Consider the following 18213-nt stretch of genomic DNA (forward strand, 5'->3'; position numbering starts at 1 on the left):
AGGTCAGCAGTCAACGTTGTGTGAATAGCTGCCGTTCCGAAGTTTATATACTTCTTTGCGGCGTGGAGATAAAAGTCGCTATGGGTCTCATTTTTTTCCAATAAAGTTTGTCTCCTTCTCCATAAGATGTAAGTTCTGTGGTGATTTAATGTATAAATCCGTAATCCACAGAAGGAACAGGAGAAAGTGTGGAATAATCCTTGCTGTTGCATTGTTGCAGCAGGAGGAGCGTTGAGAGATGCGACCGCTCATGTCCTGTTCTCTTTTCCAGGTCCATGTATCATCGCTCTTTGTTCACAAATTCACTAGTTAAGTTACTTGACGTTGGTTAATCAAAATGATGGTTAAAAAATGTGCAAGATATCACAACAGCGATAATATTTTAAAGGGAGTTTTCTGCTGTTCTTAGCTATTCTCTCCTATTTTCCCTTTCTCTTTTTTCTGTATCCGCTTCGTCATTCGTGAGGCGTAGCACTTGTAGCCGAGGGCACACGTGTGGAGGTGGGAGAAGGCGTCTGGCGTGCCGTTCTCGTCGGGGACCCCCCTCTCTGGCGTCCTCTCCTGCTGTCCGTCCTCAGGGGCTTCTGGGTAGATAACGGTCGTGTCGCCCTGCTGTAACATCTTCTCCACCAGGGCATCTTTACCACCCTCTTCCTCATCGTCATTCTCCTGCTCAGAGCCACCCTCCTCCTTCCCTCCGTCCCACGTGTCGTTAGGGTTGGGTATCGTTTGGGTTTTATCCGGTACCGGTTACTAACCAATACTTTAAAAACGGTACCGGTACCAAAACGGTACTTAATTCGGTACTTTTGATTTAAAAATATATATATATAATATATATATAATAATAATAACACGGTCGACAACATTAAACAGCTTTTCACGTTTTTATTGCTGAGGCACAATAACCACAGTTACTCCTACAACCACAGTTACAACTACAACCACAGTTACAACCACAGTTACACCTACAACCACAGTTACAACCACAGTTACACCTACAACCACAGTTACAACCACAGTTACACCTACAACCACAGTTACAACCACAGTTACACCTACAACCACAGTTACACCTACAACCACAGTTACAACCACAGTTACTCCTACAACCACAGTTACAACCACAGTTACAACCACAGTTACAACCACAGTTACAACCACAGTTACACCTACAACCACAGTTACAACCACAGTTACACCTACAACCACAGTTACTCCTACAACCACAGTTACACCTACAACCACAGTTACAACCACAGTTACACTTACAACCACAGTTACAACCACAGTTACAACTACAACCACAGTTACTCCTACAACCACAGTTACACCTACAACCACAGTTACTCCTACAACCACAGTTACAACCACAGTTATACCTACAACCACAGTTACAACCACAGTTACACCTACAACCACAGTTACACCTACAACCACAGTTACACCTACAACCACAGTTACTCCTACAACCACAGTTACAACCACAGGTACAACCACAGTTACAACCACAGTTACTCCTACAACCACAGTTACACCTACAACCACTACAACCACAGCTACAACCACAGTTACAACCACAGTTACTCCTACAACCACAGTTACACCTACAACCACAGTTACAACCACAGTTACACCTACAACCACAGTTACAACCACAGTTACTCCTACAACCACAGTTACACCTACAACCACAGTTACTCCTACAACCACAGTTACACCTACAACCACTACAACCACAGTTACAACCACAGCTACAACCACAGTTACACCTACAACCACTACAACCACAGCTACAACCACAGTTACTCCTACAACCACAGTTACAACCACAGTTACTCCTACAACCACAGTTACACCTACAACCACTACAACCACAGTTACAACCACAGTTACAACCACAGTTACACCTACAACCACAGTTACTCCTACAACCACAGTTACACCTACAACCACAGTTACAACCACAGTTACACCTACAACCACAGTTACACCTACAACCACAGTTACACCTACAACCACAGTTACAACCACAGTTACACCTACAACCACAGTTACTCCTACAACCACAGTTACACCTACAACCACAGTTACAACCACAGTTACACCTACAACCACAGTTACATTGTTGAGCCAACAATATAAACATAGGTTAAATAATGTTACTGACTGTAGCTAAATATTTGCTGCTGCCTGTCTTGGATAGGACCCTCTTGAATGCTGTACCACATAACGACACCTGGGGTCGCTTGGGTGCGGATCAGACGGTCTGCCTGACCTCCACACGCCCCTCACCCTACTCCCCCTCCCCCAGTCCAGCTAACACCATCCATCCTGGGCCTACCTACCTGCATGTTTAATCTCTCAATCCCCCGTCCCTTTCCTGGTTAAATAAAACAAAACAAGAAATCATAGAGGGCGAATGTCCACTGTCCCCCTCTTTAAATAAATAAACGGAAACATTATTACTAACCTGAGGAAATGCTGTCATCATCATCCTCAATGGGAATGGCGATCTCCGCCTCCCCCTCTCCGGAGGTGCTTGCTGCTGCTGAGGTGCTTGCCGCCGAACGGCGAGTGAACTTGCGCAAGCTGTCAAACACGGAGCACCCTTCTACCCTTAAATGTATCGCGTGCGTTGTCAGGTGTTTCATCAAGTTCGATGTGTTGCCTGCTTTACACGCGAATGATTTAAAACATTTTGAGCACTTCGCGTTGTTTTCATCGAGTCGGGTGAAATGCAGCCACACTTTAGAACGCTTCATTGCGGTCTTCGGCATTCTCGGTGACCTCGTAGCTAGGCTAGCTAGCGAAATTAGATAATATGATTATGATTATTATGATGATAATAATAATATCAATACAATAATACAATAATACAATCACTAACTATATTACTACACTTACTATAAACTCACTCTTCTTCTTCTCAACACAACTGCTCACCTCACTACCACGACACGCACTGATTGGAAATTGGAAACAGGCGATGTCACTCACGTCACGACTCAAGTCACGTGTGGTTGACTGTTGCATGACACCGGACACCAGGGGAAAAAAATATATAGAAAAGTACCGAAATGAGGAACCGAAATCTCCTTTGCGATTCGGTACGGGTACATACCGAATGTAAAGTAACCGGTACCTACCGGTACCGATTTTCGGTACCCAACCCTACGTGTCGTCATGGTGACCCGTCCCGTTGAGGGCTAATACTGCGGCGGTGGCGTCGTCCGGGACGTTGTCACACTCGGGGCCGTCGGGGTCCGGCAGGCTGCCCTCCTCCTCCACGATGTGGAGCTTGTCCTCATCGTCTGAGTCTGAGGGGGCCTCCACCGTGTTGTAGGAGTTTGTTACTGAAGTAGAAGTTGCTGGACAGGTGTGTGTGTGTGTGTTCCTATGGAAGTTATTTTATAAATACGAATAATAAACCACTGTCTGCTTGCCTAATGTGGCTTAAGAAAATACCAAAAATGAAACCACTCTTCTTAAATCTCTGCAACAGATAACATCAGTCACATACAGAAGAACTATTCTCTAGCTAACCTCAGGCATTTCATTGTGCAAATCAGTAGAAAAATCAATCACTTGGAACGGTGGACAGTTAAACGCCATCAACCTCTGTGCCATGGAATCTATCAAAATGATAGGACTCTAGTTTAAGTATCAATACTGTTGGACCAATGTATGACCCCCAAAGACTAGGACAACTCGCACTCAAACACACACATATACATTTAAATACAGGAATACTATTCAATTACATGAAGATACCTTATTAAAGCAAATGTGACAGAGAACATTATTTTTTGAATGGTTCTCATCCTTGTTACTCGATGCACTTTCATACTATGTGCTTTGTGTTGAAAGATCTTGATGCTCACCGTGATGCTTGATGCTTCCATCTTCTGGAAGATCCTAACGTACCTGGGATGTGCTTGGCCCAGCCTATGTTGACGACCGGCTCGCGGTCGGCCAGGTCACACAGGGTGGTCAGGGCCTTGATGTCGCTGTCGGGCACGGTGGGGTCGGGCATGGCGTAGATCTTCTCCGGCTCGGCCACCAGCAGGTGAGACACGATCTTGTTATCTGCAAGGCAGCCAAAGGGAAATGGCTTCTTGGGGGGCAGGGCTAGTTGAGGGTTCAGGTAGGGGCTGTTCTCAGCGTCTATCCGGCGTTTGTACTTCCGACTCCCCCCGCGGACCCCGTCCAGCCTCACACCTTCTCTCATCATGCCCACGTTTAGACACTTCATGAAGCGGCAGGCCTGGCAGGAATTGCGCGTGCGCTTGGTGATCTCACACTCGTTGGTGAGAACTCGTTGGTAGCAGCTGTACTCGATGTTCCCTTGGATGGTCCTCTTGAAGAAGACCTTGCAGGCCTTGCAGGAGGCCACGCCGTAGTGGTTGCCGCTAGCAATGTCCTCGCACACCAGACACAGCCGCTTGGGCATGGAGTTCAGCATGTACTCGCACTTGATCTGAGACTCCTCCCCGATGGTGCTGGAGCAGTCCTCGTACTGTTTGTTAGCCCCTCCTCCTCCGCCCCCAGCGCCCGGGCCCAAACCCCCGGCCCCCGGCCCGTACAGGGTGGGGGAGTCCAGGCCGTTGTGGGGGTGGCTGCTACCGTTCATGGTGGAGGAGTAGGAGCCTGAGGCGTCGCTGGACCCCCTGGGGCTGTGGTGGTTGATGCTGTCGGCCAGGGAGGCGGGGCTGGAGGGTTCGGTCTTGATGTTGTAGGAGGAGGGGCAACTGGACTCGATGTTGTGGCGGTCTTTGTTGCTGGACATTCTGCAGAGAAGCCTCTTTGTGTTGTTTTTGGAAGGAGAGGGGTGACATGCGAGTATTTGGGGAGGTTGAATACCAGCCGGGCAGCAGCATTCTGGATGAGCTGCAGGGGTCTAATGGCTGAAGCGGGGAGCCCAGCCAGGAGTACATTGCAGTAATCCAGGCGGGAGATGACCAGTGCCTGGGTCAAGAGTTGCGCTGCCTCTCTGTTGGAAAATTTAATTTTCAACTGCTCAACTAATTAACTCATTAACTAACTAAAATAAACAGACTCCCATGTTAACAGACACGCCAAGCCAGAGAGGCTGCTAGAGGTAGAAACACATCCTCCGATTTCTACCTCCCCCAGCAAAACCAGCTTAGGTCTTCTAATAATAACATTACCAGCTGTAGAAAATGGAAGAGAAGGAATATATTGGACACTGCTTCTAAGCACGTTTCTTTTCTGATGAACTGCATGTTATTGCAGATGATTAAAATACAGTATTATTAACTATGTAGAGAACAAACATTCGTACGTGAAAACAAATAGAGATTGAAGAGTGGGTGAGGAGAGTGGTTAATCGCAGCAGACAGCATCACACCTGGTTTCAGTGTGAGGAAGTGAGGACATTCCTGAATGTTCTTCTGTCAGAATAAAAACACACAGAGATGATGAAGATGAAGATGAACATGTTGGCACTATTGAACAAAAACGTAAACATGTTAACTTTTAAGTAAAACTTTATCAGTAGGTGTCTGGTTTATCTTAACCATCTTCATCTTCATCACATGCAGCCTGAGATGAGTTTGTTTTAATTAGTTTTAACTTTGAAAAGCTCCTCTCTGCACTGGCTACAGTTACTGGTAGGGTTAACGCAATACGAAGAGCTGTCCAGAGATTGGGGTAAACCTCTTTCAAATGCTGGGTGTGAATGAATGATAGGAAGTCCAGCAGGGACATATTGGGTGAAGGCAATTGTGGTAAGTTTGTTAACTCCTGGGCTAGCTCCCTACCGTTGATGTCAGGATCACTGTTTGTTGTTAGAGCAGCACTAAGTGTCTCACACTGAACATCATGTGTCATGTGTGAACATCATGTGTCAAATTAGTAAAGTTTTTCAGCACACTGAACTTGTCTCTCACCTCGGACAGACAGACAAACCTTTCCTCAATAGACAATTTGGCCGCATCTACAACAGTGTTAAAGAATGTCACCTCTAACCTCTTCAACGCATCTGTGAAAGGCTCATCACATGACTCGTAGTCAAACTGCCGTTTGGTGCTTCTCAGCCTCTTCTGCTTTAGTGTGGCAGCCACATTCATGCCATCACATATTTCTGTAGCTGTTGCTTGAGCTGCTGCGAAACCTGTGACTCTGTAGTCAGCAAGGAATCTCTGTGTCTTCCTGAGTAGATCAACAGCTACATCTAACTGCATTTCAGATGACTGCATAAGTTTGCTGACATGCTGGATCTTTGCTAGTATGTCATACCACACAACCGAGCAAACAGAGAAACGGTATGAGCCCACCTCCTCTGCCAAAGACTGGGCTTCAATCCGGATGTTTCCATCAGTGGCCTTATCCCTCACCTCCAAGAGGGCCTCCCGTACCCCTGCAGCCTGATAGCGTAGAGCCTCTACACTTTTGATTCTGCTCTCCCACCTAGTTTCTGCCCAGGACTTCACACTGATCGGAACATGTTCTTTCAGGATTGCCCATCTCTGAACACTTGCTGAAAAGAGAACATAGATCTTTTGGAGGTATCCGAAGTAACTAGTTGCGACTATGGAGGCTTTGGCTGCATCAGACACAACTAAGTTCAGAGTATATGCCCCGCAAGGCACAAAAAAGGCTCTGGGATTCACTACTAAGAGTCTGGCCTGTACACCCTTGTGTTTCCCACGCATGTTCGCTCCATTATCATAAGCCTGACCTCTGCAGTCACCAAATGGGAGATTGTGTTCCTTTAACTTTTTTAATATGAGGTTTGCCAAACATTCACCAGTGCTTTCGTCTGCTATAAGAAAACCTATGAAATGTTCCTTGATTTCTGGCATGTCATTGAATTTGACTATTGTAATGAGTGCAGACATTTGTTCTTGGTGGCTTACATCTGGGGTGCAATCTAATATGATTGAAAAGTATTTGGCTGCTTTGATTTCGGTCACAATTTCTTCCATTACTCTGCCACTCATTGCTGCAATTAGTTCATTCTGAACAGTTTTCCTTAAGTAGTGTGGATGATATCCAACTGCCCTTTGCACCCTTGCAATGTGTTGCTGCATTACAGGATCAAACTTAGCAAGAAGTTCCACCTCTTTCAAAAAGTTACCATTGTCTGGCTGATACAATGTGTCACTTGATCCTCTTAAAGCAATGGGGGCCCACTCAAGAATTTCAACAAAGCTCCTACAAGAATACAGCCAAAGCATAACATTAATTAACTTAATCAAGTAAGTGTAACGTTACATGATGTAGGCTTTATTGACACAATTTCAGAGGGATTTATTCTATTCTGAAACTTCTTCTTCTTTTCGTGTCCACAAGAGAGTCAGTTACAAGGCTTGGCTAGATGTGGTTCAACCACAGCTGAACGCATTGCTGTCCCTTCTCATTGAACTCTGCCAAGTCCGTTGATGTGCAGGGCTGCTCCAGCAGGGGGCATATCAGGAGGTGCTGCATGGTCTGTGGTTCAGTGACAGTCACACACAACGTCCCCGTCATTTAGGTATCCCCATTTGGCGAGAGTGGCTTTTGTACGTCCAACACCAGATCTTATCCTGTTTAGGCATTTCCACACTGCGTAGTTGGTGTCTGCTCCAGGGGGCAGTGCCTCGCTCGCCTTTAGCTCCATTGTTGTTGCTGGTGGGAGTTTGTCCAGCCTTTCTTCCCACCGAGTGACTCTTTCACTGCTTGTGCTCGGTGTTCCGAGGGGCGGGACGCTCTTCAGGAAACTTTTCCTTGACTTAAGGCGGCTTTTGGCTGGCACATGGCCAAAGAGAGGATGTCTTTGGTCAGTAGACTGTTGTTGGCGCTCTTTTTTGCTTGCTGCATTTCGTCGTATCTCTGGTGGGGCTATGCCTGCCAGGATGTACAGACGGTCTGTTGGTGTTGATTTCAGACAGCCTGTGATAAGGCGGCAGCTAGCATTGAGGGCGGGATCCAGCTTCTTGGCATGGGCAGCTCGTTCCCATACTGGGCAGGCATACTCGGCAGCTGAGTAGCAGAGAGCTAGTGCGGTTGACTTCAGAGTCTGTGGGTTAGCACCCCAGGTTGTGCCAGTGAGCTTGCGGATGATGTTGTTCCTCGCACTCACTTTACACTTGGTCTTCTCAGTGTGGGTCTTAAAAGAGAGGCATCTGTCCAGGGTTACCCCTAGGTAGACTGGGTGCTCACAGTGTTCAAGGGAGGTTCCTGACCAGCTGACCTTCAGTTGGCGCTTGGCTTCACGGTTTCTCAGGTGGAAGGCACACACCTGTGTCTTAGATGGGTTTGCACGTAGGTGGTTCTCTTCATAGTACGGTGTTAGCTCTGCCAGAGCGTTGGAGAGTCTGTCTTCCACAACTGTGAAATCAGTGGCTTGTGCACCTATGCCAAGATCATCTGCATAGATGAAGCGGCGGGTGTCTGCGTTTTTTTTTTTTTTTTTTCAGGATCACAGGCACTCCTCCTCCTAACACTCCTTTACATTACACTCCTCCTCCTCCTAACACTCCTCCACGATGATTAATCGTTCCCAAGGGTCAAAGTAGATTTTTAACATTTGGACTGTTAACATTTTTCCCCCATTCAAATAAACGTAAATGAACAGACAGAACTAATGTCAGTTCTGTAGCACTATTAGTTGTTGTTTTTGCATTAATCATGCACAGAAAAACAATATAATATAATCTTCAGACAGGGGATTCGGGGATCTGAACCCGACTCCCTTTCGATCGGCCGGGGGCGACGGAGGCCATCGCCCCTCCCTTCCGAACAGCGTTCGCCCATCTCTTAGGACCGACTGACCCATGTTCAACTGCTGTTCACATGGAACCCTTCTCCACTTCGGCCTTCAAAGTTCTCGTTTGAACTTCTTCAACTTCTAACACTCCAGTTGCAGTCTCCAGTTGCAGTTCCAGGTGGTCTGCCATTTCGATTACTGAAAGAAGAGAGGGAGAGAATACCTCCCCTCCCCTCCCTCCCTCTTCCTCTCCTCCTCCCTCTCCCTCTTCTCCTGGTCGGTCAGCTCCACCTTCACGGCGGCCAGCCTCCGCCTGGCCGAGTGCTGCTTGAGGACGGTGCAGAGCTCGTTGATGTAGACGAAGGTCTTGGCGCGGCTGGCCTGGGCGCGCGTCAGGCAGCGGCCCAGAGTGTTCCGGAACTCCACCGAGTTGCAAGTGTGGATCGTCGCACCCTGTCTCCTTCATCTTTCAGTGGTCCTCTTCCGTCAGTCTTTCCTGGGTGTGTTCTGCCTCCTCTTCTACAGGGTTGTAGAAGTCACCCAATACATCCAGTGAGTATAGTAGCACTCTCCTACTCACCAGCTGGGCAAAGGGGGCCCTTCTTTTGCATCTTTCTGGATGAGGACTGTTGCATATTCCTCTTTATTGAGCTCTAGTGCAGCAGCAATAGCTTTACGACCTTCCTAAACATTCAAAATAAATAATGCATGGTTTAAATTACATAAAGCTAAATAAGTATCTCCAATGACCAGAAGGTTCTTTCTAAATATACAGGGTGAATTCATTGACATTTTATTTTCTCTACATCCAAAGACAGCGTATGAAACAACATACTGTACTAACCTCAGTATCTTTATTGAGCTGCTCTGCTCTTTGTCGTTTTTCAAATAGGGATTCTTGTTCCTGTTTAGAACTTTGAAGGACTTCATGTTGTTGGTCTGTGAAATGAGATACGATGTTCTTACAGTTTACAATTAATGATAATATACCAATGATGACTTATTTGCAAACTCGGGCCTTTCGCAATGCTTTGTTTTAATTAAACAGTCGGATTCCCCTGGTCCGCACCAGTTCTAAGTCAGCTGCTAGGCGCCGGCCGAGGCGACCCAGCGGGACCCCGGCGAGGCCTTGCTGTGTTTGGTGTGGAGGAAGGTGAGGACCTCGGGACAGTCCTGGGTGTGGCCCTGGCAGTGCTCTACGAACTGGGAGGGGGAGGGAGAGGGGGGGGCCTCACTGCCCTCATCCTCTGCCGCCTCGGTCATCTTGGTGATCATGGCGCTGACCACGTCATCGGCATCGCTGATGAACGTTCCTCCGTCCCGGTTCCTCCGCCGCTTCCCACTCTGGGCCTTCTTACGCGCCAGCATCACGTCAAAGTCCGACATGAAACTGGTATCTTTGCCGCTCCTGTCCCTGTCCACACCCTCGTCAGACTCGGAGTCATCGTCCACTGCTTCCTTGGCCGAGGCCTCCAGAGTCTCGAAGCTGATGAAGCTGGCAATGGCGAAGCCGTCGATCACATCCTCCTCGCAGGACACGGACTCTCGCTTCCTCCGACGAGGAGGCCTGTGTCTGGCCCCCGGTCAGCCCGGCTCGGCATTCCCGTCCTCCGGGTCCTCCTAGTACAGAGGTCGCTCCTCCGGTACAGACCTCCTGGTGGTCGGAGCCCGAGGAGGGCGACGTGGCCCGGCGGTCAGTGGCGAGATCCACCCTCCTCCTCTGCCGCTCTCCGTCTCTCTGGGACCGGGACCGGCGGCTCAGAAACTCTTCCTCCTCCTCGTCACCAGATTCACCGAAGATGTCTGCAATCATTTTCTCGCTGTCTGATCCCAGCTCCCTCTGCTTGGCGGCCATGCTCTTGTCCGGGGCCTCAGAGCCGCCGTGATCAGAGTCAGAGTTCTCATCGTCTGACACGGCACGACTCCTCTTCACGGCTGGCTTAATATCCTCCTCCTCGTTCTCGCTGTCTGAGTGCATCACCGCCTTCCACTTGGAGCTTTGGCCTTGGCCCTCCTCCTCCTCCTCCTCCTCCTCCTTCTCCGTTTCCTCTTCGCCGTCAGACTCCACCTGTGTCATGTGTCTGGGGGGGGGGGGGCGCTGCTTCTGTGTCAGAGTCACTGTCGACTGCTGTCGACGTAAACTCTTCCTCCTCCTCGTCACCAGATTCACCGAAGATGAAGAGAGACTTCATAATTACCTGACCTTGACAGCACTTTTGAAAAAGTGTGTGTGTGTGTGTGCGTGTGTGTGTGCGTGTGTGACGGTGTCGGCGTGAGTCGGTGTCGGCGTGTGTTTACCCCAACACTTAGCCAATGTTTTCACAACTCTGTCACAACACATCCCACAGCTCATCCATCAATGCCTCAAAGTGTGCCCAAACGCTGGCTGTGTGATGGAGAGAGGGACTGCCCTGATGGTGGTGATGAGCTCTCTGCAGCTGGCTGTGGTAAATATGACCTACCTGAACATTATGCATCGTGAGTGTCTTGATGTAGAAATGTGTTGTTCACACAGTTGAACTGTCAACCTGTTTCCTCTTGCCTTAGCCCCTAACAACTCCTGTGATGACAACTCTTTCCGTTAACACAACAAAGCATGCATTCCCCAGCGATTTGTCTGTGACCATGACAATGACTGTGGCGACGGGTCGGATGAGTCGTTTGAATGTGGCAGTGTCTACTGTACTGCTATAGAGAGTGTATATAGAGATGGTAGCAGAGTGTTCTGTACTGCTATAGAGAGTATATACAGGAATTGGTTGACTCAGTTAAATACACAGGGAAATAAACCACAAGATAACATTGTTGTTTCATAGGTGCTGTATTTAGATTAATCAAAGTGTGGTTGATTCATATATACATTTAAAAGGAGTAGAAGCCGCACACTCTAGTTCCAGATGCAAAAAAGTGTAGATTTAATATGATAACGGTTATCATATTAATAATATATTAATATTATTAATGGTTATCCTGACCAGCTGACCTTCAGTTGGCGCTTGGCTTCACGGTTTCTCAGGTGGAAGGCACACACCTGTGTCTTAGATGGGTTTGCACGTAGGTGGTTCTCTTCATAGTACGGTGTTAGCTCTGCCAGAGCGTTGGAGAGTCTGTCTTCCACAACTGTGAAATCAGTGGCTTGTGCACCTATGCCAAGATCGTCTGCATAGATGAAGCGGCGGGTGTCTGCGCTTTTTGGTTGGTCGTTGGTGTAGATATTAAAGAGAAGTGGTGCAAGCACACTTCCTTGTGGAAGGCCATTCTTGAGTTTTCGCCACCTGCTTTTCTTTCCTCCTAGCTCAACGAAGAAGTGCCTATTTTCAAGCATGCTTTCAATCAGTTCTGTCAGACGGGTGTCTCTTGTGGTCTCCAGGATCTTGCTGAGGAGACGTCTGTGATTGACTGTGTCATAGGCAGCTGAGAGGTCGACAAACACCACACCAGTTACCATCCCTTCCTCGTATCCGTCTTCGATGTACTGGGTGAGGTTGAGTACTTGGCTAGTTGTTGACTTGCCAGGGCGGAAACCTGCTTGTTCAGGGATGAGGTGTTTGTCAACAAAGGTACAGATTCTGTTGAGGATCAGACGTTCAAAGAGCTTGTAGGTGTGACTCAAAAGTGAGATTGGTCTGAAGTTCTTAGGAGCGGATGGATCTTTCAGATTCAGATTCAGATAACATTTATTGCCATTATGCTTGACACATATAGGAATTTGCTTTGGCATTACAGAAGGTGCATTTATGCTTTTTTCACATAATATATATATGAACAAAACAAGTACAATACAAATGCAAAAACAGGACAGACAGTGCATGGGTAGTGCTGTATATAAAGTGCAGTGCAGAGTTATTCAAGGTCTAGTGCATGTTCAGTCCTGGGCAGACTTGGAGGCGGGGGGGAGGGGGAAGCCAGAGTCATTTAGCAGCCTGGCGGCTGAGGGGAAGAAACTGAGCCTGTGGCGGGCCTTCAATGCCTTAGGCAGCCGCAACCTTCTTCCAGAGGGAAGCAGGGTGAGGAGGCCGTGGCCGGGGTGGAAGGGGTCGGCCATGATCTTTCTTGCCCTCTTCAGAGCCCTGGTGTCATGCAAGGAGTTGAGGGAGGGCAAGGGACAGCCGATCACCCTCTCTGCTGAACGTATCACCCGCTGCAACTTGGCATTGTCCTTGGTCGTTGCAGCAGGGAACCAGGTGATGATGGAGTGGGTGAGGATGGACTCTATGATGGCCGTGTAAAACTGGACCATCATAGACCTCGGCAGCCTGAATTTCCTCAGCTGCCGGAGGAAGAACATCCTCTTCTGGGCCTTCTTCGTGAGGGCCTCGGTGTTCCGCTCCCACTTAAGGTCCCGGGAGATGGTCATGCCTAGAAAGCAGCATGACTCCACGGAGGCCACCGGGGTACCTCCCAGCGTGACGAAAAAGTAAACATCACTAATAATAATATTCGACTCTTTATTTGCTGTTGAATCTCATTCACAACTGAAGTCATTTCGTCAACTTCTGACAATAGTTTAATGTAAATTAATGCTGTAGCCTTAAGGTGAGAGAGTGTGACTTGTATGAAATAATATAGATGTCGATCTATTGTATATCTAGGCAATTAGACTACTATAGATCGATATGTAGGTTTACAGCCTAATTTACCCAGGCTATCCATCTGTCTTCAGGAGATATTCATTGTTAACATTTGTGATCTGAGTGTGAGGTGTTTGATGAGCAAACCCATGTTCTGTTCTGACACTCTACCCACACAGCAGTAGTAACGACAAGAGCCAGCAAGTTACCAACAAGCATCTGTATGGGGGAGCGGAGGGAAGGGGGGGGGGTCATCAAGTGTGAGTGAGAAAACAGCAGTCAGGAGAGTGTTGTAGTTTCATATCATTTAATACTGAGAATTTAGGGTCTTTCTGCATGCTGGGGAATCTGGCTCTGGAGGAAGGCTCTTCCTTCCTGAAGAGGTGGGCCAAGAACTGTGGCGCAGAAAGATTCTGATTGGTCAAGCAAGAATAGTGACTTCATCAGGCAAGAAACTGCTATATAACGCTTGACCCTCTGACAGGAAGGGGGGGCCCTTTTGGCTTTTTGGCTTATTGCTTTTTGTCTGCTATTTTTCTCTCTGCGCTCGTGTGACTTTTTTTGCTTAATAAAAGGCCTCTTTGGAGACAATTGATTTAAGCTCTTTGTGCTTTATAAGTTCTACTCAATCAACTAAGAACTCTCTCCATAGAGTTGGATGTCTCTTTTTGAGCGACACGTTTCTTGTGAGAATCGCATTCTCTGTGTCTTTTGATGTCGTATTCACCGCCATGTGAAATTGAAAAAGAACTCTTGCAAAGATTGCAAAAAACTCTCTGAGAGTCGCCCTGCACTGGCTTCACCCACGTACAAGTGTTTTCCCAGTCTTTGTTGTAGGTGCATCTTCTTTTCTTGCTGACTGTGGTTTGAGTTTCCTCCATTTTCTATAACCTGCTGCATTTGACTCGCGTTCGTTGTTGTTGTTGTTTGGGGGGGACTTACTTTCATTGGTTAACCTGGCTGCACTTGACCACCTGACGTGTGCTACAGTTTGATTGACAGCAAACACAGCCCCGTGATGATAGCCTTCCCTGCTTTCTCCACAGCCATTGGATAAATCAGATTTTCTTATTTTTTTATTTTTTTGCCAATAATAATTAAATATGCGGGACATCGTCCCAATTTGCGGGACGCACTAAAAGTCATGAAAATGCTGTGCAGTCCCGCACAAAGCGGGACATCTGGTCACCCTATTCACACACCCTCCTGTCAATCTCCTGGAAGCGATCTTTTTGGGCCCTGTCCTACGGCCACTTCTAACATTACACTCTGTAATATCATATTTCTTGGCTGCTCGACAGTTGCTTCATTGATCACCATGGTCTTAAAAATTGGCATCGTAACTTGACTAACTTTAGAGCCACTTTGTCCGAGCTGGTCCTAGTGTGTCTCCATCCCTCAACTGGCTAAGCAGCAATATTAGCTAGCTAGCTAGTTAGTCAGCTAGAGTTAGCTACCATCCTCCTCCATGCAGCACACATAAATATTAAATAATGAAATTCAAGGACAGGACATACATACAGTACATACCTCTACTTTTTGCTTGTTTTTCCTCATCTTCGTCTCTTTTTCTTGTTTGGGCGCCAGAGTGCTGTTTACCCGACATACTTGCACAGACAGTGCTCTTGAGTGACGGAGATTACCGTTGCCCACTCAGCCCCGCCCACTCACACCCACGTGATCATATGCAAACTGAAGCCCCTATGAAACCCTCATCAGTCGCTATGTTTTTGTAGGGGGTTTGGGACAATTACATTTTTCATAACTGGGGAATGAATGCCTCCCCCCAAGTACAGGTAGTGTCTCATACTGTGCTGGCTGTTTCCATAGTTACACTGCCATAGAGTTAACATGTCTGTGTATCGCCAACCTTATATTGAATTAATGATGAATATAATAATATTAATCACGTTACCTTGACAACAGTGGAACAGTAGATTTGAGAACTAGATTTCTGAGTGCAGGGCACAGAAACAAACAGGAACAAACATAATCCATCACAAAAAGGTTTTATTGTTTTCTTGTCCTAGTTGTATAAAAGCAATCAGGCACTGGAGTCTTTGCTTCATCGTGAAACAAAGTCAACAACGCCGACTTAATTCACCATAAACCACGTCCTCTCGTTTATTTATTTGTTTATTTCAAAGGGACAATGGACAGTGATTGACTCTCCCTGAATTAGCCAGGTTTCACAATTCCGGACATGAAGACCTTTTAATCAAACCATTTTTATTTTATTACATTTTTTATTTTATTTTACTATGAGTGTGCCCCCCCCGCCTTTCGGGGCCCCAGGCGACCGCCTGTATGGCCTGTAGGACGGGCCGGCCCTGGTTGTGGTGGCACTGACGGGCAGGGACACTGGGTGGCTGCACCTGAATAGTGAGACTAACCAGCAGAGGGCAGCATAGAGGAAAACCGAGAGATATGAGCCATGGAGTGGGGGTAGTACTGACGAGCCATCCCTGCGTCCTGTGCACACACACTGCCCAGCAGCACTGGCCGGCATCCAGGCGACACAGCCACGGGCAGCAGCCCCTTCTGAGAAGCGCGCTCCTGCTTGCGTTGTTTGGCACGGCGGTTTTGGAACCATACCTGTATGCGCGCCTCGTTGAGTTTGGTGAGCCGCGCTAGTTCGTCGCGGCCGGAGATGTCGGGGTAGCGGTTGTGTCCGAATGCCACCTCGAGCTGCTCTTGCTGCCTGTGACTAAAGGTAGTGCGATGTCGCCTGCGCGCAGGGGACGGGCATGCGTATCCGCGCCTTCTGAAGCTTGAGGCCATGGTTTCAAACGACACTTTTCTGACCGGGTCTCCAACATTTGACTCCACGAGGGCATCTCTCCCTCCTTCTCTTTCTCTCACACTGGGATTTACAATTGATTGCGCTCTAGTCAAAACATCTGGGTCAGGTCCCGTTGGCACGTAGCTCTCTCCTCCCGTTGTCCACTTTGAAAGAACGGTACACAGATATATCCTGGAACCGGCGGAACACAGAAATCTGAGTAGTTTCGGAGTGAATAGGTAGGTTTTATCTGTAATGTACTTGACAGACACGGACACGACTTAACTGTAAGACATGTTGTTTATTTCTGCTTGCTGGACGCGACCTACGGCAACTCCGTTGGGACACGACGGATACAGAAAGCGAATCACATCAGTGTGTTAGTGTGGTGTAGTGAGACAACACACAGTGTGTTACATCTCCCTTCTTTTAGCAAAAACAACACACAATAACACATGTATGAATTTCCACTCCAAACTTTTTAAATCAAAACTGCTTGTTTGTTATTTTAAATAATTTTACACTAACTAGATAATTGGACTTTAATTAGAAAAAAGACTATCCAACTGCAGTACTATAATGACTATAATAATTAACAAAAAAAACTGTCATTGTGAGAACTTTACTGTCACGACCAGAGGTTCCGTGCTCCATGCTCACCATCTTGAAGTTCTCCTCCACCAACATGATGGAGTCGACACCAGTGCCGCAGGCTACGTCGAGTATCCTCTGCACACCATGCTTTTTCAGCAAAGACACCACCCAACTTTTGTATTCTTCCGTTCTACTCTGAGTGTCTCCGATATACAGCTGCCACACTTTAGCCGCTTTCCCGTCGGCATACTGATCAGGAAGACCCACGGCAGCAACTCCCAGGGAACGGGTTCTGAACACACTGTCGACCGACATCGTGGATCTGCAACAATGATGCTCCTAGTTCGTGACAGACTAGAGTCAAGCTCAACAGGGTCTTCTTTCCCCGCTGATTCCGCCAAGCCCGTTCCCTTGGCTGTGGTTTCGCTAGATAGTAGGTAGGGACAGTGGGAATCTCGTTCATCCATTCATGCGCGTCACTAATTAGATGATGAGGCATTTGGCTATCTTAAGAGAGTCATAGTTACTTCCGCCGTTTACCCGCGCTTCATTGAATTACTTCACTTTGACATTCAGAGTACTGGGCAGGAATCACATTGCTGCGCGAACCCCACTCATCGCCTTGGGATTAGTCTCTCTGACTGTCTATCTGTCTGTATCTGTCTGTCTGGTCTGGTCAGGTCTGCATCTGTCTGACTGTATCTGACTGTGTCTGTCTGTCAGTCTGGTCAGGTCTGTATCTGTCTGTCTGTCTGTCAGTCTGTATCTGTCTGTCAGTCTGTATCTGTGTGTCAGTGAGCTTGCAGACTGACCGTTTCCGTCTCTTCAACCTCGACCGCTGTCGCCTCCTCCTTGTTCTTGCCCTTCTTCTCCTTCTTCTCCTTCTTCTTCTTCTTCTTCTTAGGTTTCTCTACTGAGGCATCTTCGGGGGCAGGGTCGGGGTCAGGGGTCGCATCAGGGGCAGCAGCAGGGGCCTTCTTGGTTTTCTTAGCCCCTTTCTTTTTCAGCGGAGCCTTCTTCGCCGGCTTCTCCTCCTCCTCGCTGTCTGAGGAGTCGCTGTCTGCGGCCGGGGCGTTCTGGGCTGCAGCCGGGGCCTTGGGTGCGGCTTTGGGCTTGGCGGGGGCCTTCTTGGCGGGGGCCTTCTTGGCGGGGGCCTCGTCATCCTCAGAGTCCGGGGAGTCGCTGTCGGCCTTGGCGGGGGCGGCTTTGACCGGGGCTGGGGTGACCTTCTGTTTGGGTGCAGCAGGTGCAGCTTTCTTTACAAGGGTCTTCTCTTCATTGTCTGAATCGTCGCTGTCTGCCTGGCTGGCTGCAGCCTTACTGCGCGTGGCGGGCTTACTGGGAGCTGCGGTCTTGCTGGCTGCTGCAGGTTTACTGGGAGCTGCGGTCTTGCTGGGAGCGGCCTTCACGGCTTTAGCAGGCGTCTGCGTCAGGGGAAGGTCCTCCTCGCTCTCTGATTGGCTGTCTGAGCTGTCAGCTGGTTTGGAGGGCGTGGCGGTGGGTATGGCGGGGGCAGCTGCTGCTGTGGGCTTTGGGGCTGTCGCCTTGGTCTC

The 18213-nt window shown here is 48.2% G+C and overlaps 1 protein-coding gene across 1 annotated transcript; it reads right to left on the reverse strand.

The window, feature by feature from the left end:
• Window positions 1-405: 405 nt before the first annotated feature.
• On the reverse strand, window positions 406-6092 carry LOC308156315 (estrogen-related receptor gamma-like; the record flags this gene model as incomplete). Its single annotated transcript, XM_080529655.1, has 5 exons — window positions 406-695; window positions 2474-2592; window positions 3179-3320; window positions 3928-4804; window positions 5985-6092. The coding sequence occupies 5 exons, from the start codon at window positions 6090-6092 to the stop codon at window positions 406-408; spliced, it is 1536 nt and encodes a 511-aa protein (XP_080385781.1).
• Between the last annotated feature and the right edge of the window lie 12121 nt (window positions 6093-18213).

This window comes from Nansenia antarctica, assembly GCF_963989245.1.
Source record: "Nansenia antarctica genome assembly, chromosome: 4".
Lineage (NCBI taxonomy): Eukaryota > Metazoa > Chordata > Actinopteri > Argentiniformes > Microstomatidae > Nansenia > Nansenia antarctica.